The sequence below is a fragment of the Sus scrofa genome, chromosome 2 (assembly GCF_054392235.1).
Source record: "Sus scrofa isolate SSC_HxYL_T2T_F1_AM1 chromosome 2, Sscrofa_HxYL_maternal_Yorkshire_Landrace_v2.0, whole genome shotgun sequence".
Taxonomy (NCBI): domain Eukaryota; kingdom Metazoa; phylum Chordata; class Mammalia; order Artiodactyla; family Suidae; genus Sus; species Sus scrofa.
Genome location: NC_139384.1, coordinates 79,293,560 through 79,315,927, shown reverse-complemented (window position 1 = coordinate 79,315,927; position 22,368 = coordinate 79,293,560). Strand labels below are relative to the sequence as shown.

The following is a 22,368-nucleotide window of genomic DNA, read 5'->3' as shown; positions in this document are numbered from 1 at the left end:
CAGACAGCTCCACCTGACCTGACCCCCTGGGGGCCTCCTCACACTAGGGAGTTCCATAGGGTGGGGAGCCTACTTCACCCCAGAAATGGCAGGGATCCTCCCCTCCCTGTGGCAATGCCCTGTTCTCAGTTAGGGCCAGACTCCCTGATTTAGTGGGGATGTGTGAATATTTGGGATTGGGGCTGGAGCATCCATTTGGGGGGCTGAGTCAGGGAGAGGAGGGCCCGGGGAAGGAGGTGGGAGCCCTTATGTGAAGATTAAGCATTTGGGGGGGGGGGAATTGAGAACTGTATTTTGAAATCTGTGCTAAGGGTTTTGGCGGGGGCAGCTAGGACATCCAATTCTGGGATTTGAATGGAGAGACATGATCTGGGGCTGAGGCTGGGGACATATTTTGGAATCTGGGGTGAAGTTTGAAGTGGGTTGAGGATCCCTTATTTAGGGGGAAGGTATGGGGTGGGGCTGGTATCTTTTTTGTGGGGCCAGGCAGGTGGGTGAGAAGTTGGTGTCAAGCTGGAAGTGTATTTGGGGGCCTGGCTGAGACAGAAACGATCTGGTATAAAGCCGCAGAGCCTAATTCCAGGACCTGGATGAAGGCTGAAGGTTTGAATGAGACTAAGATCTCCTTTGAGGGGGCCTTTTAGAAGGAAAGTGTTTAGGGTAAGGCTGGGACCCGGAATTCTAAGGCTGGGTGGGAGTGACCCTCCTCCTCCACCGTGGGGTGGGGCAAGAAGGGCCCGGCTCCCGGCCCAGGACTCCACCCTTAGCTGGCCAATCAGATCTCTGCACAAACTTTCCCAACTCCCCCGACCAGCTGTCAGCTACCCCCCCCCCGTTCCCCCCCCTCCAGCGAGCTCCGCCTGGCCGGGCGCTGGAGCACAGGGCGAGGCCAGGGCGGGGTCTCGGGCAGTCTCCTGCGGATCCCGACTGGAGCCGACCGCCGCGAGAGTGTACCAAGCCCGTGGAGTCGCCGCGCCTCGCAGCCACCCCCACTGGGCCCCCGCCTTGAGTGTGGGCCGCTCTGGGATGGGGAGTCGCCGGGGCTTGGGCCAGCCGCGGGCCGGCCTTTGCCTGCTCCTGATTTCCCTGCAGCTTCTGCCCCAGACGCAGGCCGGTGAGCTGGGTGGGAGATACTGGACCCAGAGGGCAGGATGCAGCGAGATCCCGAAAGACTGCGTGGTGTCCGGGCGTGCATGAAGGGCGTGCACGTTGCGCGTGGCTACAGTGCAGTGTTGGGACGCGAGTGTCCGGCATTAAGCCGTTTGTGGATGTGACAGCTGGCAGGGGCGGGGAAACATGTGACCCTGTTTTCTGGTGGATCAGTGGGAGTGAATGCAATTTGTAAGTGTGTGTGTGTGTGTGTGTGTGTGTGTGTGTGTGTGTGTGTAGAAATGTGCATGCTGCCATTTGGAGTGAAATTGTGTGTGTGCTCCAGGTCGGGGTTGACAAAGATTGGATATGGGTGATGTGATGATCCCCGGGCGAGTCTGTGACTGAGTTGTGGATATGCAAGTGTGTGTCTGTGTGCGGTTATTTGAGAATAACCTGTGTGTGTTATGGGTGTGATTGTGTGTCTCTGGGTGGCCCTGTGAGGGCTGTGCTTGTGATCTGGGGGGTAAATAATTGCCCCTGAGGGTGATTTTGAGGGTGGAGGTGAGTAGGGACTATTAGAGGAAGGGCTCGATCTGGAATTCAAAGCTCCCTTTACATTTCTCCAAATGGCTTCATCCTACTCTCCCTCTTCTTCTTCTGCCCCCGACTCTTGCCCCTTCCCCCCACCCCGAGCTCCCCTGAGTAGGGATCAGCACCATGGACAGGGCCTCGGGAGGGCCTTGGTGAGGGGCGAGGCGGGGCGGGGCGCAGGGCGGGGCGGGGCGGAGCGCGGGCGGGGTGGGGGGTGGCCAGCGGAAGTTGCTCCCCCAAGCTGAGCGAGCCTCAGGGTATTTTTCCCGAGGAATTTCTCAGGGGCCCCCCTAGGGGTCCCGGGGGCCGCCGGACGTGTGAGTCAGCGCTGACGCATACCCAGCTGTGAGCATCTGGCTGGATGCCGCGCCCCGCCCCGCAGGGTTCTGGGTCGGGGGCGCCCCGGGGTTCGGGAAGGTCGTGATCCTTCAAGAGGTGATTGAGGGGCTTCCCTGGTCTGAGATACTCCAGGTCAGGCCCTTCCGGTAATCCTTCCCTAAAATGAACTCAGATCCCCCCCTCAGACTCCCCCCGCCCCCACTTTCTTACTTCCTCTGTAGTCCAGAGAGGTGCCTGCTCACGCAGATAATCCCACATTGGCCTATGCCCCATTCCCACGCTGACACATCCATATGGTCGTGCAATCTCAGGCATCGGTTTGGAATATAAGGCCCTTGGGACATCAGGGATGTTAAACACCTGGTGCCCACGCTGAGGCAATGCCAGCAGCCACCCGCTACTCGGTCACAGCTTTTGCCACCCTCCTACGCTTTCAAACACTCACACATGCTTCCACTGGCATCCCTACAACACAGTCAACATTCTCAAGCAGTCACCCACTCGCTGACTTGGCCACACTCTCAAGTATAATCACACTCCTCCATCTCTAGTCGGAGTGATTACAATCACAGACTTCCCCACCTCACCTGCAGAACTTCCAACTCACTGCCAGGACCCCAGGACAAGTCAAAGAACTGCACCTCATCTCGTCATCATAGGCCAAATACTTGCACACCTCAGCACATCCCAAAACACATGCTCCGCTAGTCTCTTGTCCATGTGAAGTCACACATGTGCTTGCATGCATATACACAAATGTGTAGCACATATACTCATTTGCACAGACACTCGTGCCTAAGCTCTCTTATACATCTGATGAGGTCCCAGCCTGCCTCCCTCTACAACCTAGACCCCACCCCACATCTCCCTGGGGTCCCGATCAGCACAGGGGGGAGCCTACAGGGGGAAGGGCAAGCTAGATATATGAGAGACCCCACCACCCCCTGGCCCTGCAGGCAAGACTCAATGCCTCTTGTGTGTCTCCTTGTCACAAAGCCAGCCATGAAAAGAAAGGGCAGTTAGTTTCTGAAAGGTCATTACAGAAGGAACACTGATTGAAGCAGGAGACTTGGGTTAGATGCTGGGAAAGAATTTTGAATTGTGAATGAGCAGTTGGTTGAGGGGAGACCCCTTCCCACTGCACAGGAACTGGAGTCTGGGTGAAAGGAGAGCCTGAGAGACACACTGGGTGGAATCATGGATCTCAGCCCTGCCCTGGGCCCCAGCCTGGAGAAGGGGCAGCTGGAATGATCATTCCACAGGGGAGTGACCCTTGTGGTCAGCAGAGCCTGGGAGTCCAGATCTTAGCCCCAGGGGGCTGTAACCCAAATACCTCTTAATGACAGCCCAGCCACAAAACAGGCAATTAGAGATGGGACTGGTGGAGGCGGCAGGGTTGGGGGGGTGGGTGCGGATGGAGAGAGAGAGCATTGGGGAGAGTAATCCACACACAGAGATAAATAGAGAGAGGCACAGAGATAGAGTCATGCAGAGAGAGACATATGTGAGAGCCATGGAAGTACCAAGAGGCAGACACAGAGCTAGGAAGTAAGAGAGAGAGGGAGCGAGAGAAAGAGAGACTGATTCAGAGTTGGACTCAGAAAGTGGGACAAAGAGAAGGCAGGGAGGGGGAGAGAAGAAAAAAAGGAGCAGAAGGAGATTGGGGACAAGAGAGAGGATGGAACAAGGCTCTGTAGAGCCTGGAGAATGAAGGCTCTGACCCAGGAGGAGCTCCTGGGGGCCCTCATCCAAGACCCTATCTCCCCCAAGTCTGGCCCCCAACCCTGGCTCCCACTGGTGAGGTCAGCAGAGCCGCCCCCAGGGTGAGGTCATGGCAGATTCAGCAGAATCTGGCTCCTGCCAAGAGGCTGGGTCAGGGGGTCAGTGGGACAGTCTACTGGGGGGAGGGGAAATCAGGCAGGGGCTTTGGGCCGAGGAGAAGACCCCGCCCACACTTGCCCAAGCCATGTGGTTTCACTTAGCCCTGGCCAGGCTACACAGTGTATAGTTGGCAGGACAGTCTGGATTAGGATCTGATTGGACCAGTTCCTTCCGTTGCTGGGATGAGAGGGAGAGGGTCAGAAGGAAGAGGTCAGGAGGTTATCAGAGAGAGGTAGTTAGAGGAGAAGTTCAGGGAGGGTGATAAAACAAAGAGGTCAAAATCAGATGGAGGAGACTGGAATAGGCAAAGGGAGATGGACAGGGTCAGGCAGAGGAAGGTCAGAGGGTGTGAAGGAGTCAGTGGGAATCAGAAAAAGAGTGGTCAGAGGGAGGAGGTCATGGGTGATGCTTGTCGGAGGGAGGTGGTCAGAAGGAAGAAGTTGGAGAGGTAGAGGTCAGAGGGAGAAGGTCATGGGTGATGGAGGTCAGAGGGAGGAGGTCATGGGAGATGGAGGTCAGAGGGAGGAGGTCATGGGTGATGGAGGTCAGAGGGAGGAGGTCATGGGTGATGGTGGTCAGAGGGAGGAGAGCTGAGGGAGGAGAGCCCAGGGGAAGGGGTGGGGAGAACACACACAAGGAGCCCCTCCTCTTTATGTGGGTTTCCCCTGGCAAGGGGGCTTTGAGCCTGGGAAGCAGCCCCAGGGGGCTGGTGTGGGGGATTTTGGAGAGGGGGACAGTCTGGCTCTGGGGCTGGGGCCAGGAAGCTTTGATTCATCCCAGAACTAGGTCAGCTTTTTTTTTTTTTTTTTTTTCTCACCAAAAACCAAGGGGAAAACAAAACAAAACAAAACAAAAAAAACAGGAGTCAACAGGCTGATGAGACCAGAACAGCTGTGGAGTGGTGAGGGGGGTGTGGGTCCCAGACCTGCTCCTTCTCCCTGACCCACAAACATAGGTGGGCAGGGGGAGTCCCCCAAACCCGAGCCACGAGCACAGAGTTCTGGGCTGGTTCTAACAGTCCCCCTGCCTGTTTCTTTTTCCAGCAGACTCTGTGGATGTGCTAAAGGCTCTGGGCATTCGGGGGGGCCAGGCTGGGATCCCCGAGGGGCCCGGTCTCTGTCCCCAAAGAGTTCCTGATGGTGACTGGGCATTCAAGGTGGGCAAGGCCAGCACGCTCGGTGTCCCCACATGGGAGCTCTTTCAAGGTGAGTCTGGGTGAGACGGGCTGTGGGTCATCCTGGGAGCCTGGGTCATAGTCAGACCATGAGTCGCCCCTTTTCCCTCTGCTCTCCCAGATGGGCAATTTCCTGAGAACTTCTCTGTGCTGATCACCCTGCGGGGCCAGACAGCCAACCAGTCTGTGCTTCTCTCCATCTACGATGAGGGTGGGGTCCGGCAGCTGGGCCTGGCATTGGGGCCGGCCCTGGCTCTCCTTGGTGACTCCTTCAGCCCTCTTCCCCAGCAAATCAACCTCACAGATGGCAGGTGAATATGGGGGTGGGGTGGGGATGAATATCGGGAGAGAGGGGATGAGAAGCACCCTTTACTGAGGGTGTCCTCTTGCAGGTGGCACCGTGTGGCAGTCAGTGTGAATGGCAGAACTGCAACCCTGGTGGCTGACTGTGAACCTCAGTCCCCCGTGTTGGTCCAGGGACCTCGATTCATCAGCACAGCTGGACTCACTGTCCTGGGGACCCAGGACCTCGAGGAGGAGACTTTTGAGGTAGCACTTCAGCATTCAGGGAAACTGAGGCAGAGGGCGGGAGTGAGATTTGTCCACAGCCTGAATATGGAGAAGAGATTGGTTGGCACCTCAATCTGATGCTTCCAACCTCACATCAGGAAGTGAGCGAAGGGAGGGCCATGCACACATCACTGTGCGCCATTGTGGGGTGTGACTGTGAGATGGTAAATCCACGAATCCGTAGTATGTGATTGTGCACACTTGGCTTGTGGTGGAAGGATGAGGTTCTGATGTGGGACTGCGCTGGGTCTTGTGACCTGTGTGTGATGCCTGCAAGGCACAATGTTGTGTGGTTCTGTGACAGATGTGTTTTCAATGTGGTGATGGTTGTGTGTGTCATAGCAGTCCAGGGGCCTTATCGTCTTGTTCCCCTTCTTCTCCCCAGTCCCCTGAAGGGCACCTGGCATATGGTAGGTGTCACCCTGTGCCTGAGAGCGAGGAACAAATGTGCCTCTGATGGGACAGCTATTGTGGGATGTGGCTTGTTGTTATGGTTTGATGTGATCCCAACTGAATCTTCTTAGTTTTCAAGGGCAGGTGGATTTCTGGGGCTGTGATGGGGCTAGACCCTCCTGATGCTTAGGGTGCTTTGGGTGGAAAAATATCAGACCTTGATGCTTGGAATGGGGGTTGGAGTCAGCCTGTGGACCCCTTCCCTGACCCCTGCTCTCTCCCTAGGGGGATATTCAGGAGCTGCTGATAAGCACAGATCCTCAGGCAGCCTTCCAGGCTTGTGAGCAGTATCTTCCTGGCTGTAATGACCTGGATCCTAAACCCACAGGGGTGAGTGAAGGGCTTGTCCTGAGGTCCCTGGCAGAGTCCTCCCTGGCTCCAGGTCTCAGAAATGGGTGAATTCTGAGCCCTGTCCACAGGGCTGAGTGGCCCCTGGCCCTTAAACTCTTCCTAGGCATGAGTGAGCTTGACCTCAGGTCACAGGGCTGAGTGAGCCCTGACTTTAAAACATAGGACCAGTGGACCATGTGCTGGCATGACCCCAGGTGATCTGAGTGATGGGGCCTCCACTCATGGACTCTGGACCTGATAGGAGTCCTATTTCCAGGTACCCCAGGGGGAGCCGGAGTCCCCTCCCCCCCGGCGGAAGGGGAAGGGAAAAGGGAAGAAAAAAGGGCGAGGTCGTAAGGGGAAGGGCAGGAAGAAGAAGAACAAGGAAACTTTGGCACTGAGTCCACCTCCTGTCTCCCTGGAGAACCAGGTAAGAGGTCTGTGACCTCTTGCTTCTGCTCTTTGACTGCCCTGCTTCTGATCTCTGATCTCTGGTGCCTCTAGTTTCCAATCCCTGAATCACTGCTGGGGAAGGGGGCCTGTTCCTATCTAAGGAGCTCTCTCATATTCTCCCCCCAACCTCGAGTTCTGTGATCCCAACTGGTGGGAAGGGGCACACCCAGATGAATACCTTATTATTAGGGGGTCCCTGATGAAGGCCACTGTTTGAGGGCATTCATTAGCTGGGTTGACTAACCCATCGTATGGGTTAGTGTATCATTGTTTGGGGTTGACTGGTTGGGGTCATGGGTGAGGGTTATTCATTTGGCTTTCTTGATAGAGATTGCTAGTTGGGAGAGTCACTGTAGGTGGGATATTGATGTTTGGGTGATTCTTAACGGGAGACCATGTTGGTGTTATTGGTGTCACTAGTTTAGGCTTAATGGGGGTGGGATTGCCGAGGATCACTAGTTGTGGAAGTCATTAGTGGGGGACTTGATTAGAAGGCACTAATAATAGGCAATAATAATCACCAAGCACAGTCACTAGTTGAGGGAGTGACTTTTAGGGGGTCATGGATGAGATAGTTTGTGAGCCCTACAGGGTAATTAGTGGAGAAGTTGTTTTTTTTTTTTGCGGGGGGGGGGAGTTGTTGGTGGGTCATTGGTGAGTGGAATTACTGTCTGGGGGTCATTGGTTGGGGGGCACTCACTGAGCACACTTGTGGGTATTCGCTGTTGAAGGATCACTGGTTAGGAGGACCCTTTGGTTAGGGGTCACTGGTAGGCTGTATTAGTTGGGGGTAGCTAGTTAGTACTTAATGGGGGGAATCATTGGTTGGGGAGGTCACTGGATAGAAGTATAAGAGATTGATGTCATTGTGGGGTCATTAATTGGGGGACCACTGATGGGTCACTGGTTACAGGAATATCTGGTGGGAGGCCAATGATGTAGGTTATTTGTGGGTGTGTGTGAGTTACTAGTTAGGTTCCTTAATGAGGATCATTGGTCATGGGTCATTAATTGGAAGATTGCTAATGAGTCACTAATTGTAGGAATACTGGAGGGCGATTGATGTTGATCGTTAGTTGGGGTCACTGGGTAGGTGTCCCTGGTGTGATCCACTGCTTGGGGTCCTTGGTTTGCAGGTCACTGGTTGTATGATATCTGCTCTCAACATTATTGGGGAGAAAGGGATTATCAGTTCAGTTTAGAACATGGACACTTTCATTACTTTCCTTCAGCCCCTTCCTTAGCCCCAGACCCCACCATCTGCTTTGCACCCTTGACCCAGTTCCTCCGCAGCTGTCCAGGCCAGGAGGAGCTCCCACTGCCTCTCTGACTGTGGCCTGGCTGGCTGACCACTGAACTCTGCCTTGGGAATGGACATATGGGATAGGCTTCCGGGAGTCTGGCCCTAAGTGCTGGACATTGACCCTGACCACTGGCCTTTGGAGCCAGGCCTGCTCTGCCTTCCAGGCCTCACAGACCTGCCCAGCCTTGACCCTTCTCCACACACAAGGGTGCCCCCTGCTGGCTGTTCTCATCTAGCCAGCACATCTTGGCTTCCACCAGTCTCCTGCTCTATACCTCTCAGATGTTTTTTGCAGAATCCTCTGTCCCCTCCCTAGCCTGGGTGCTCTCGGAGGCAGAGCCTGTCTCCTCCTTTGCTTCCCTTTTGTTGCTCTCTCTTTTTAATCAGAGCTATTTTTATTTACTTCTTTTTTTCTTTTTAGGGCCTTGCCTGTGGCATATGGAAGTTCCCAGGCTAGGGGTAAAATTAAAGCCATAGCCACTGGCCTATGCCACAGCTATAGCCACACCAGATCTGGGCCACATCTACAACCCACACCACAGCTTGTGGCAATGCTGGATCTTTAACCCACTGAGTCGGGCCCAGGATCAAATCAACAACCTCATGGAGACCAGTCAGGTTCTTAACCTGCTGAGCCACAACAGGAACTCTGCTTCCCTTTCATCTTGATTGTTCTGACCCCAGACCTGATACTCTCTCTGTCCTTCCTCCAGACCTCCACTGACATCCCCAAGACAGAGACACGAGCCCCAACTCTGCCTCCAACTCCCACCTCTTTGGTCATCACCACTACTGTAGCCATTGGCAGCAACGTCACCATCCTAGAGGTTGGTGGGAAGTGGATGTGGCTGGAAGGGAGGGTCTTGGGGCAGTGGTGGTGGCAATGAGGCAATCAGGGCAAACTTTGGTCTGTTCCAATGTCCTCAGGAGGGCCTGGACCCAGACAATGGAATTGAACTGGGGACCCTGGCAACCGAGTTAGACAATGAAGATGAAGAAGAAGGTGAATCCACCATGGGCCCCAGCTTCCGGGCAGCAGAACAGTCATGGAGCACTCAGTTTCAGATCTTTTCTGTGAGTCTACGTGGCTGGGTTAAGTGTAGGGGAAGGGACTCCTGCCTAGGGCCAGGCATGGCCATCTTCCTTCCTTCCTTCCTTCCTTCCTTCCTTCCTTCCTTCCTTCCTTCCTTCCTTCCTTCCTTCCTTCTTTCTTTCTTTCTTTCTTTCTTTCTTTCTTTCTTTCTTTCTTTCTTTCTTTCTTTCTTTCTTTCTTTCTTTCTTTCTTTCTTTCTTTGCCACCTGGACACATATGGAGCTCCCAGGCCAGGGATCAGATCCAAGCTACAGCTGTGGCAATGGCCGGATCCTTAACCCACTGCTCAGGGCCAGGGATAAATCCTATATCCCAGTGCTCCCAAGATGCCACTGATCCTGTGGCACCACATTGAAAACTCCTTTTTTGCTTTCTTTTTATCTCGCCTAAAATGCCTTCCCACCATCCCAGTGTAGCTGACAAATATTTATCTACCGATATAGTGCTAATGTGACAGGCATTGTGTTAATGAATGGCTCTGTGGGTAGGGTGACTCATTTGGCTTTTCATCTAAGCATGTTGAAAAACCACTTGATAGGGAACACCATCTTACTTGGGAGGTTTAAAAGCTCTTTCTGGCTGCTGAACAACAATATGGACTGTAGGGGGAGCCAGAGGGGCGGCAGGGAAACTAGCAGTCTATGCAGAAGAGAGTGATGACCTGGATGAGGGTGATGGTGGTGGTGGTGACTGTGGGGACAGAGAAAAGTGGACAGATTTGGGCCATGCCCCATTTTTCTCTTGTTGCTGGTGGTGGAAAAGGATGTAAGGATGGCTGGGTTGATGCACGGTGGCACCATTGAATAAGGAGAAGCAAGTGGAGTGAGTCAAGGGTCTCATTTTGGATACGCTAAATTGGCAACCCCTGTCTGGTTGTCAACGTGGGTGACTGGTCAGAAAATTCTGGAGTCCATCTCTATCTCTCGATTGGAGATAAAAACTTGAAACTCATCAACAGAGAGGTGCTATCTTTTGTCAAGGGATTGGATGAGATTACCCAGGAAAATAATGCAGAGAAGGTGCCCAGGCTTTAGCCTTGGTGTTGAACAGGGGAAGAGGCAAGTAATCTGAACCAACTTACCCCTGGGTGCCTATTATGTGCTAAGCATTGTTTTAACATCTTCATACTCCTGTGGGATATATACCATTGTCATTCACCCATGGACTTTGCAGGTGAGGCCATGGGAGTTGGATAAGTTTCCTAACATCACTCAGCTAGTAAGGGGCAGCTGCAAGATTAAGGCCCTACAGCAAGTGCCAGAGTTCATGATCTATGCTTTGCCATGGTGTGGCCAGCTTGAAATTGGAGGCTGAGCTGCTGAAGATGTATTGATTGAAGAAAGGACAGCAAAGGCAGCTCAGAGGGTGGACTTGGATTATGTGCATGCACACACCTGTGTGTGTTGGGGGGTGGGGGTGGGTGGGTGGAGGGTCAGGGAGCCGAGAGTTCTGTGTCTGAGTTCCAGGATTCATGCCTCTTTTCTTTCCACTCACTGCCCCAGGGGGCTGGGGAGAAGGGAGAAAAAGGAGAACCAGCTGTGATTGAAGAGGTAAGGGGCCTGGGGCTGGAGGTGGTGGAAGGGTCTGGGCTGGAATGGGAGTCACATTCATTTCTCCCCCAGGGACAGCACTTTGAGGGACCTCCAGGAGCCACAGGACCTCGAGTAAGTCATGGCTGCCTTCCTCCCTTCTTGTCTTTTACTTCCAATTGGGGTATTTGATCCCCTGGGGTGGAGTTGGTGTTAATGCTGCCAGATCATTCAAAGACTATTGGATAGTTGAGGCTCAAAAGGCAAGTAAAAATGGAGGCTGGGGTGTGAAGTTGGGAGTTCATGTGGGCCAGTGTAGTACTGGGGTAAGAAGTTCAGCCTGGGGTAAGGATCAGTGATGGGTCGGAAGTCAGCTTAGCTCAGACTTTGCGCTTCTCATGATCTCGTTCCTCTGTCTCCAACAGGGGATAGTCGGTCCTTCGGGCCCTCCTGGTCCCCCAGGATTCCCTGGGGACCCTGGCCCACCGGTAAGACCCTCCCTCTGGGGTGTAACCTTCTGGAGGAGGAAGGTTCCGGGCTGTGGAGCTGAAGTTGGGAGCATGACTGGGACTGGGGTCTGACCCCTCCTGCTCATCCTTCTCCCCTCTGTGAATGATCCCTCTGGCTCCTCTCTGTCTCTGGGGACTATTCTCTGCTTTTATCCTGTCTCTATCCCTGAGTGTCTTTCATCTCTTTCTCCCTATATCTCTGTATCTATTTCCTTATCTTTCTTTTGTCATCTGTCTCTTCTACTTTTTATGACTCTCTCTCCATTTCTCTTTCTCTTGCCCTCTGTCTCTGCTCTCTCTCTCTCTCCTTACTTCTATCCTTCTCTGTGTCTCTTCCCTCTCTCTGTCTCTCTCTGCCTTCCTCCTTCCATTTCTCTGCCTTTACTTCTATCTCTCTCCCCTCCAACTCTATCTCTCATCTCTCTTTCTCTCTGTCCTCTCCTGCCTCCATTCTTCCCTCCGTCTCTCTACCTCCATTCTTCTCTGTCTCTGTCCTTTCTCAGGGCCCTGCTGGACTCCCAGGAATCCCTGGCATTGATGGAATCCGGGGTCTCCCAGGCACAGTGATCATGATGCCGGTAAGAAAGAGATAGAGTGGTATGGCCTTGGGGAGTAGAGTTCTCACCAAAGATGGGGGCCTTTCTCGGAGGCTCCCCTCACTACTAATTGCCTCCTAGTTCCAGCTTGCAGGAGGCTCCCTCAAAGGACCCCCAGTCTCCTTCCAACAGGCCCAGGCTCAAGCCATACTGCAACAGGCTCAGGTGAGTGGAGGATAATTGGGACTCTGTCATTGAGAGAAAAACGGTGGTGGGAGATCATGAATAGTCAGGAGACAGGTGGATCTTTATCTCCTGAAGATGCCTTTGTGAGGGTGTTGGGGGTCTTGGTGGAGAACTGAGTCTCTGTTCCCCCTCTGTCTCTTCAGCTCTCTATGAAAGGCCCCCCTGGCCCCGTGGGGCTCACTGGACGCCCAGGCCCCATGGTGAGTAAGGAGGCTGCATGGAAGAGGGGGATACATCATGGAGAGGGGCAAACTCCCTCTAAGTGCATCACCCTATCTTTCTTCCTCCAAGGGTCTCCCTGGGTATCCAGGTCTGAAAGGAGAGATGGGAGAAATGGGGCCACAGGTGAGATTGGGGGTGGGGGTGGGGACAGAACTGGATGGGAAGGGTTCTCTCCCAGGGCTACAGGGTGATGTGTTTGTTAGGGAAAATGACAAAGGGGCTAGAAATACTTTGCAATGATTGCCTTTCCTAGGGAATGATTTAAAATAAGTTCTTCCTTCTTGTTTTCCCTTTTTTTCATCCTCATTTTCTTTCTCTTCCAGGGTCCCCGAGGCCTTCAGGGACCTCTTGGGCCCCCTGGCCGAGAGGGAAAAATGGTAAGTGACTCCTAGGTCCTCAGGTCATCCCTTATCCCTCTCTCAATGCCCAACAAAAGCCTCAGCTTTGTGCTCCCAGGATGCTGGTGTCATTGGTGGGATAAGAACATTGAAGGCAGGGAATGACAGACAGTCCACTGAGGGTATGATGAAGGAATCTGGCCAGGTCACAGAGTCAGGAAGGACTTGTGGAGGAATGATGCTTGGACTTTGATCTGAGGTACAAGCAGGGAAAAAGGAGAGGAAGGGCATTCCAAGAAGATGCATCAGTACATGCAAAAGAAGACTGGCACCTTGGAGGAATGATAAACTGGATAAATCCAGATAGTTTTAAGTGCCATGAGGTACATACTGCAGGGCAATTAATGGCGACTGAAAATGAGGATGCTTAATTTTTGTGATGCTGGTAACCTGGACTAGAGAAAGGGCACTAGGGATAAAGAATAATGGTTGGGCTTGAGATATATGTGGGAGGCTGAATTGGTACACAGAAAATTGCCAGCACAGGACACTGCATTAGGAAGCTGCTTGACACATGGTGTTAGATGTCTTGATGATGTCACCTCCCACATAGGGCCGCCCTGGAGCAGATGGGGCTCGAGGCCTCCCAGGAGACACAGGACCTAAGGTAGGTGATGGGGCCAGGACTGGGACTTGGAGGGACTGTCAGGGTGTAGGACTCAAGGCTCAGCTGGTGTCTCTTTGTGCAGGGTGATCGGGGCTTTGATGGCCTGCCGGGGCTGCCTGGTGAGAAGGGCCAAAGGGTGAGTGTGTGAGGCCCCTCCCCCACATCCAAGCCCCCTCCCAATATTCTTGACACCCTCCCCACCCCCAATATCAGAGCCACGATCCCTGTGTCTGGGTTCTCACTCCTCATGCCCCGTCATCTTTCCTGGGGGACCTGTTTCCATCCCACCTTTCTTTCTTTTCTTTTCTTTTTAGGGCTGCACTCAAGGCATATGGAAGTTCCCAGGCTAGAGATCTAATTGGAGCTATAGCCACTTGCCTATGCCACAGCCACAGCAACTCAGGATCTGAGCTGCATCTGTGACCTACACCACAGTTCACGGCAATGCTGGGTCCTTAACCCACTGAGTGAGGCCAGGGATTGAACCTGAGTCCTCATGGGTACTAGTCAGATCTGTTTCCTCTGAGCCACAATTGGAACTCCATCCATCCTCACCTTTGACTCTGAACTGCCCTCTGTTCCTCACTCCAGGGTGACTTTGGTCACGTGGGGCAACCTGGGCCCCCAGGAGAGGATGGTGAGAAGGTAAGTTTGGAAGGGAGCTATGGGGTGGCTTGGAAGCTGGAAATCAGAGTGAGAGTCAGAGAGGAGAAGAGTATTCAGGAGGCTGGGAGAGGGGTGAGGGTCTGTACTGGAGAGTCAGGAGGCACCTGTGGGGCTCAAAAAGACAAACTGAGGAATTCCTGCCATGGCACAGTGGGTTAAAGGACCCAGTGATGCCACAGCTGGGGCTTAGGTCAGATTCCATCCCTGGCTTGGGATATTTCATATGCCTCAGGTGCAGCTGAAAAACAACACAACACAACACAAAAAACAAAACAAAACCAACCAATGAATAAACAAAACCAATTGAGAGTCAGAGATTAGTACTGAAGTTAAGAGGTGAGACCCAGGATTGCAGTTGCAGGATTGGGGTCAGGGGCCTGAACTGAATCACATATGCTCTCTCAGCTGGGATCATGCCACACACTCTGACTCTGGGATCTCCTAGAAGGGGCTGCCTATATGAAGGAAAGTGAGTCTCCAAGGGTTGTACCTCCCACCTCCCCAAGTGATGATGTTTTCCCACAGGGAGCAGAGGGACCTCCAGGGCCCACTGGCCAGGCTGGGGAGCCGGTGAGTAGCAGGGGTCCCTGGACCTCTTATCTGGCACAGGGGCGGGAATCAGGACTCACAAGTTCTCAGAGCAGAGGTGCCAGAATCAGGGTCCTACTTCTTTGCAGGGTCCCCGAGGACTGATTGGCCCTAGAGGCTCCCCTGGCCCCCTGGGACGGCCGGTGAGAATGTCACTGTCTCTCTGCATCCTTGTTTGTCCTGTTCTCACCTTCTCTCCTCTGCATGTCTCTTTCTGTTGCCTGGCTTCTCTGCTCTCTCACCTTTTCACTTGTGCCTCTCAGTGTCTCAGACACAGGCTCCTGTGCATGTGTCTGCCCTGGTCTCACACCCTCTCCTCCCCCAGGGTGTAGTTGGAATTGATGGTGCTCCAGGTGCCAAAGGAAATGTGGTATGTGTTCTGACCCTTGATACCTTCTGATGCTCTGACCTCGTGACAATTCATATCCTTGTCCACTCCAATGACCTTCCCCCTCCCCTTCAATTTCACTGACACCTCAATACCATGATCCCTCCCAGCTTCAGAGAACCCTCACTCTCTCCCCAGGGGCCTCCAGGAGAACCAGGCCCCCCAGGACAGCAAGGAAATCCTGGGTCCCAGGTTTGAGCTATCTTTCCCAATAATAGGGGGGTGGTGGTGGTCAGCCAAGATCATAGAACATTCCTAGCCTCCCCAACCTCTATACTCACTGCCCCTTTCTCATGCTTTCCTTCTCCCTATTTTTTTTTAATGTCTCCAGGGAATCCCTGGCCCCCAGGGACACATTGGCATTCCCGGGGAGAAGGTGAGTGACAGCTGTACCTACCCCTCCCACTTACGTCTTCTTCTTTCAACTCTGTCTGCAAGAAAAGCTTCCCACCAAGGTCCCTTTTGTAAGCCCTGGAAAATGATATGACATTCCTCAAACAAGCTCAGAGTAACCAAATGTCTTTGCTGGGGAAGGGTTGACTTGGAGAAACAGAACTCCACTAATGCTAGATCATAAGGGGATGTTGTTAGGATACAGGGGAACCCTCACAAGTCAGTCATAGAAAATATTACCAACACTTGTGGGCCAGGAAATTCCTTTCTTTTGGTTCTTGTGGTGTCATCTTTATTCCTCTGCACATCTGTTTCCATCTCCCCTGGCTCAGGCTTCTTTGTGTACACATCTTAGTCTGTCCTTATCCCCAACTTCTATTTCTACATAATCTTGTGCTGCTTTGTCACTATTCAGTCTCCAGATCCTTATGCCTGCATAGTTTCTTTAACCAAATCCATCTGATCACTATCCAGTCTCTAGATCCTTATGACCCATACACTTTTTAACCTAAATCCATCTCATGTATATGAGGCAAGATGTCCCTTACCTTAGGATTTCAGAAGAGAATCTGATTGACTTAGTTGGGCCAAGTGCTTGCAGGACATAGAGGGTCATCTCTTGAGTATGTAGGCCCATCCCTCTTCTGATGGAGCCATGGGTTGGAGGTGCTTCTAAAGGAAGGGGTGTGGCTGGGGAGTCATTCACCCCAACATGTCTCTCGCACTATTTTCACATCCCTCGTCACAATCCTCCCAGATGCAGAGGGTTTCTGAGGCTCAGAGAGGGGAGGGGGCTTGTCCAGGGTCACACAGCAAGTTTGGAAAAGCTGGGGATGGATTTCCTAGCCAGTGGGATCTACTTTTTCTCTGACTTTGAGGTAGCTATATGTCTGAGTAGGGCTGTTCCTGGTGGAATGCCAGGCTCTGAGAACCTCTGTCCCCCTCTACTATTCATCTTTTTTCAGGGTCCCCCCGGAAATCCAGGAATTCCAGGCCTCCCAGGATCTGATGGCCCTCCAGTGAGAACAGCTTTTGGGGAGAAGGAGGGAGAAGGTAGGAGGCTTGGGAATTTGGATGGCAAATCAGGTCTCTGACAACTTACAATGGTTTTCTCCCAGGGTCACCCAGGCCATGAGGGTCCAACAGGAGAGAAAGGGGCCCAGGTAAGTGACCTGCAGAGGGGCTGATTTGGGGATGAGGGTTGGTAGGTAGGATCAGGAGTCAGGGGCTAATGAGGAGAGAGAGGAAGGCACTGGGAACATGGAGGGGAGAAGAAAGGGATGGCACTGATCTTATCTCCATTTCAGGGTCCATCAGGGTCAGCAGGTCCTCCAGGCTATCCTGGATCTCGGGGTGTGAAGGTAGGTGATACTTGGGGCCTGTGAAAGGGTTGATGCAACAGCATTGACTTTGGGGAGCTAACTCCTTCAGAAACTAATGCATGTGTGTTGAGAGGAATCAGACTGTTAGGAAAGGTGTAGTGGGAGTAGGGTTTGGGTCTGAGTGACAACATATAGTAGGGTGTGTGCAACTTTGAAGCTAAACAGCCAAAGGGTAGCATTACAGCATAGGTAGCACCTTGTAGTGGAAAACAGTTAAACAATTAGAGGCTTAACCCATTTCACTCTAAACATGTACATCACATCCAAGTCCAGGTCAGCACATGGTAGTCAAGCAGAGAAATATTTTAAAGCTTAAGCCCAGAGTCACATAATCTATAAGCCCAGAAATGCTGGGACAAGCTGAGAGTTGTACTGTATAGAGATTCACTGTTGACCAAGTACAAGGACATCGGAATTCATGTCTATATGGAAGCTGAGTCTAGTTACATTGTAGAAAAATACAGGTACCTATTTTCTGTGGTCTAAGAATAAAGTCTGGTAGCCAAGAGCCAGATCCTCACATTTTTGCATTTTAGACAAGCTCAGGTACACTATCAGCCAAGGAGGTGGTTATATTGTAGCTGGCCACAAAGTCCTGTGGGTATCCAGCCTCAGAGTACCTTTGTAGCCAGGTTTTTTGCATATAGTTGAAGGCTATGTTGTTACAGGATCTAGTTACACGGTAGCCATGGCCATAGAATGATTGTAGCCAAGCTTGGTTACATTGTGGTCAATGAATTGCCCTGTGGCTAGAAACAGTCAGGCTATTGTCAAAACATGTAGTTATAGTGTATCCAAGTGTAATTTCATTGTATTTGCTGAGCTTGGTTACATTGTATCTTCCTATGGCTAGAAACAGTCATGCTATTGTCAAAACATAGTTATATTGTATCCAAGTACAATTTCTTTTAGGTGCTAAGCTCAGTTACATTGTAGCCAAGTGCAGCTTTTCTTGTGGCCCAAGCCCAAAATTTGGTGTGAGCGGCATCTGGACTTGCACTGAGCCATCTCGCTTTTGCCAAGCACAGACTAGCCTTGTTGCCAGGCACAGAGTCACATTGTAGCCAGCACAATGAGAAACATTCCTTTGCTTTTAGAATGTGGCCCGGGCCTGGAATGTTCATCCTCTTTCTCCTGCCAGAAGGAACTGTGGACACAGTGTCCCAGGGAGATGGGAATCAATTACTCGGAAATTTGGCCTTCCCTGCACACCCCCACACAGATGACCTTGGGTGGCTGCCAGCGGGAAGGGGCGGGGGAGAGGCAGCCTCTTGCACACCATACTAGCAGACTTTGGGGAAAAACAATTTCCTCTGGGGCTGTCCCCCTCCCCCCTTCCCCCCCTCCTTCCAGTCTAATAGCCTCTTGGGACTGGCCTGACTGTTTCAGGGAAGGGGATTTGGTTTGGGGTCCTTCTTAAGCAGGTAGGGGGGGAGGTCCTGAGAGCCTTTTATTTTTCAGGGTACCTCTGGAAACCGTGGCCTCCAGGGGGAGAAAGGAGAGAAGGTGAGAAGGGAGGGGATTCTTTGGTTGGGGGAGCTCTAATAATGGGGCTGTGGCTATGACTGTGTCCCTTCCCTGAAGCCCTGACCCCTGATCTCTGCACTGTTTCCTACCCAGGGAGAAGATGGTTTCCCAGGCTTCAAGGGTGATGTGGGGCCTAAAGGTGATTGGGTAAGATGATCTCCAGAGGAGGGATCTGGTGGATTTGGGGGACTCAGACAAGACAGGGAAGTGGTGAGCTAGGGCAAAGCCAGAGGGCTAGAGGGAGCAGGGGTGACACAGGAACTGACATCAGGGCTTCTCCTTTCTATTCCAGGGGCAACCTGGACCCCCAGGTCCTCGGGGAGAGGATGGTCCTGAAGGCCTGAAGGGGCAGGAGGGGCTGGCTGGTGAGGAGGGGCCCCCAGGCTCAGCTGGGGAGAAGGTGAGTGGACCAAGTCTATACCCACACCCTCCAGCATATACCCCAGCTTCCCATCCTGCAGTCAAGGTGTTCCCTAGCCCTTTGCCTTCTGCTCTCTGATTTTATTTTATTTTTATTTATTTATTTATTTATTTACTTTTTGCCATGCCTGTGGCATGCAGAAGTTCCTGGGCTAGGGGTTGAGCCCACACCAGAGCAGTGACCTAAGCCACAGCAGTGACAATGTCAGATCCTTAACTCTAGATCACCAGGGAGCTTCCTGCCTTCTGCTCTTTTATCTCCAACTTTAGGAGGCTCTCAGCTCCTTCAGTTCCTCAGCTCAGCATTAATGAGGAATTAATTTATGCACATTATCTTATTTTTCTCCCCATAACCACCACAAGCAATAGACATTTTTACCCCCATTTTATAGTCAAGGAAACTGAGATTTGGAACAGTTGAAGAAACTGCCCAAGGATGTGCACTTTGCAGGCAGGAGCTAGGACTTGAACCCATGTTTCCCTGAATCCCACCCTATTACCTCTGCCACCATGCCCTTGCCATCTTGCCCCTCTCCTGCTGACCTCCAGGTTGCAGTCTCTGACTTTTATCCCATATTCTTTCTTCAGGGCAAGCTTGGATTGCCAGGTCTCCCAGGTTACCCAGGACGTCCAGGCCCTAAGGTCAGAAGCTGGAGGGAGGTGGTGGGCAAAGGCAGGGCTCAGAGTATGATTAACATCTGGGAGTCTAGGCTGTGGTCTGAGGGTGTGAGCTGTCCACCCCAATGGGCACTAAAAGTGTAAGATGTGGGAATTCCACTGTAGTGCAATGGGACTGGCAGCATCTTGGGAACACTGGGATGTGGGTTTGATTCCTGGTCCAGCACAGTGGGTTAAGGATCTGATGTTGCTGCAACTGCAGCTTAGTTCACAGCTGTGGCCAAATCTGATCCTTGGCCAGGGAGCTCCATATGCTGTGGGGTGGCCAAAAAAAAGAAAAAAAAAAGTGTAGGATGTAGGTTTTGGCATTGGACAAACCTGGACTCAAATACCCAACCTTACCCACTAAGTGGCCTTGGGTAGGTCACCCCTTACCTGTTAAATGACCTTGAACAAGTCTCTTGAACCCATTTTCTCAGTTGCAAAATGGAGATACCAGCAGTGTATACCTCATCAATTTGCTTATAATAATGTTGCTGGTTTGGGGTATAATAAAACCGTAGTATCCTTCTTATTTGATATGCTTGAGGTTGGTTCCAACAAAAAGTCAGTAAGGAGGAAACCCATTTAAAAAAACCTGTGTTTTCCATATCTTGAATTAATTTTAACTTGTAACAAAATGTACTTATGTAAAAATTACATTTGGTTGCCAGTGTTTTGGTGGATGAGGCTATTGATAAGATATGTATGTCTCTGCCTGAGCCACCCCCATATTACATCACTGATAATTTATAGTTTTTGTTTACATAAAGTGGATCAGAAACTCAAAGACACCTGAGAAGAAATCTGAGTGCAGAATCCTTCTGGAGTTCCATACTTTTGCCATCTTGATCTGGCACAGTTTCCTTGTCCAGGCCTAATCTGACAGTAATTTTTTTTTTAGAGGCTTCGCTTTATATTCAGTCTTTTTCATTCAACTTAGATTTTTATAGATATCTTCCTCTTCCTTTCTACATGTCATCAGTTTTTGTAAGCTTTCACTAGGTCACATGACTCCAACAGCAAGAGCAACCGACATAAATAGGTTTAGGAATTAACTCATGGCACCAAAATTAAGAGCAGAAGTTCATTGGGAGTTAGAACAAAGTCTCCTAGCCAAGACTGATCAGTGTGTCTTGGACATCATGCAATGCATACATTACAGGAGGCCTGATATGTCAGTTAAGTTGAGGTCAGTGTTTTATTTAGCTTGGGTTGCTAGAACAAAAATACCTTAGGCTGGGTGGTTTACACAACAGAAATTCCTTCTGGAGGCTGGAAGTTTGAGATCAGCATGCTGGTGTGGTTGTGTTCTGGTGAGGGCTCTTTTCATGATTTGCAGATGACCAGTTTCTGTCTCTGTCCTCACAGTGGGGGAGAAGGAGGGGGGGATGGGGAGAGGGAGAGGGGGGGAGGGGAGATGGGGTGGAGGAGGGGGAAAGGGGGGAGAGAGGGAAGGGGAAAGGGAGAGGGAAGGGGAAAGGGAGAGGGAAGAAGAAAAGGGTAGGAGAGAGGGAGGGGGAAATGGAGAGAGGGAGGGGGAAAGGGAGAGAGGGAGGGGGAAAGGGAGAGAGGGAGGGGGAAGAGGGGAAAGGGGAGGGTGGAAGGGGACAGGATGGAAGAGAGGGAGGTGGAGGGGAGAGGGAAGGGGGAAAGGAAGGAGAAGAGGGAGGGGAAAGGAGGGGGAGGGGGAAAGGGAGAAAGAGGGGAAAAGGAGGGGAAGAGGGAGGGAGAGATGGAGAGGGAGGGAGAGGGGAGAGGAAGAGAAAGACAGATCTAGTGTTTTTTTCTTCTTTTAAGGGCACTGATTCCATCCATGGGGGCCCCACCCTCACGACCTACTTACTTCCCAAAGACTTCACCTCCAAATATCATTCCACTAGGAGTTGGGGATTCAACCTGTGAATTTGGGGAGGACACAAACATTCAGTCCATAGCAGCTAGTAATCATCAGCATAAATAACAACAACAGCTACCATTTCTTGAGCACATACTATGCACCAAGTACCTTGTTTAAACAACAACAACAACAGAGTACTTCCTATACATACCCCGTTTAATCCTCTCCTAAACCTTGTGAGGGAGGTATTGGTAAGGGTGTTGGTATTTCCAGGCTACGAACAAGGAGTCTGATGCTCAGAGGGGTTAAGCCATTTGTCTAGAGCCACACAGCTAGTCCAGTGGTGGATCTAGGATTGAAAACACAGTGAGGGGTGAGAGGGGATATCAGACCCTGCAATGTCTTCCCCAAGGTCAAGGATGGATGCCTCCAACATGATCAGGAAAGCAAGTACTGGAGTCAGTTAGTTAACAAGGATAGAGTAAGCCCCACCACCATGTGTCCCACACTGGGGAATAAGACCAGAGCATTATGTCCTAGTCATTGAGTAAGTAAGCAGGTGAGCAAAGTAATTTCAAGACAAGTATTATAGGGAAAACAAAATAGGATGACATGATAGAGCATGACTTGAGGATGTGGTGGTCAGGAGGGTGATGGAAGTCTTCTCTGATGAGGTGGTGTCTGGATGAGATCTAAATGATGAAGGGTAGTTGGCTCTGTGGGAATGTGAGGGGAGAGCATTTTAGGCAAAGGTGGCCAGTGCAAAGGCCCTGAGGCAGGAGTGTTCCTGTGCCTAAGTAGCATTGAAGAGGCCATTGAAGCAGCTGGAATGGAGGAAGCAGAGCGGGGAGGGAGAGGGGAGAGGAGGGCCAAGGGCTGCCTTGGAGAAGGCTGGGACTGGGGTGGGGGGTGTCCAAAGAGGCTTCTGGGATCAGTGGCCTGGAAATGGCTGAAAAGATGGCGTGGCTGAGTAGGGTGAGGGACCCACGTTGTCTACCACCCACTCCTCACCCCTATCTCTTCTGTCTCTTCTCTTGACTCAGGGATCTATTGGCTTTCCAGGGCCCCTAGGACCATTAGGAGAAAAGGGGAAGCGGGTGAGTCATGATCCAGGGGTCAGGGGAGGGGGAAGGGCTGGCAGGAAGGGAATGGCATGTATGGCTGGGCATGGTGGCGGGTGG

General features: G+C 51.8%; 1 protein-coding gene across 6 annotated transcripts in view; it reads left to right on the top strand.

Moving 5' to 3' along the window:
- The first annotated feature begins 908 nt into the window (after positions 1-908).
- The window catches only part of COL5A3 (collagen type V alpha 3 chain), a 41,685-nt gene continuing 20,225 nt past the window's right edge, over positions 909-22,368 (top strand). For 2 of the 6 annotated variants that reach the window (XM_021081436.2, XM_085009710.1), the window contains exons 1-32: positions 909-1,114; positions 4,950-5,108; positions 5,199-5,388; positions 5,470-5,626; positions 6,326-6,430; positions 6,708-6,860; positions 8,900-9,013; positions 9,114-9,260; positions 10,782-10,829; positions 10,902-10,943; positions 11,234-11,296; positions 11,821-11,895; positions 11,995-12,078; positions 12,243-12,299; positions 12,391-12,444; positions 12,645-12,698; positions 13,273-13,326; positions 13,409-13,462; positions 13,918-13,971; positions 14,518-14,562; positions 14,670-14,723; positions 14,906-14,950; positions 15,107-15,160; positions 15,300-15,344; positions 16,327-16,380; positions 16,480-16,524; positions 16,669-16,722; positions 18,205-18,249; positions 18,364-18,417; positions 18,563-18,670; positions 19,279-19,332; positions 22,231-22,284. In XM_021081436.2, the coding sequence (XP_020937095.2) occupies positions 1,027-1,114; positions 4,950-5,108; positions 5,199-5,388; positions 5,470-5,626; positions 6,326-6,430; positions 6,708-6,860; positions 8,900-9,013; positions 9,114-9,260; positions 10,782-10,829; positions 10,902-10,943; positions 11,234-11,296; positions 11,821-11,895; positions 11,995-12,078; positions 12,243-12,299; positions 12,391-12,444; positions 12,645-12,698; positions 13,273-13,326; positions 13,409-13,462; positions 13,918-13,971; positions 14,518-14,562; positions 14,670-14,723; positions 14,906-14,950; positions 15,107-15,160; positions 15,300-15,344; positions 16,327-16,380; positions 16,480-16,524; positions 16,669-16,722; positions 18,205-18,249; positions 18,364-18,417; positions 18,563-18,670; positions 19,279-19,332; positions 22,231-22,284 (2,463 nt within the window). In that variant the 5' untranslated portion in view covers positions 909-1,026. 6 annotated transcript variants of the gene reach the window in all.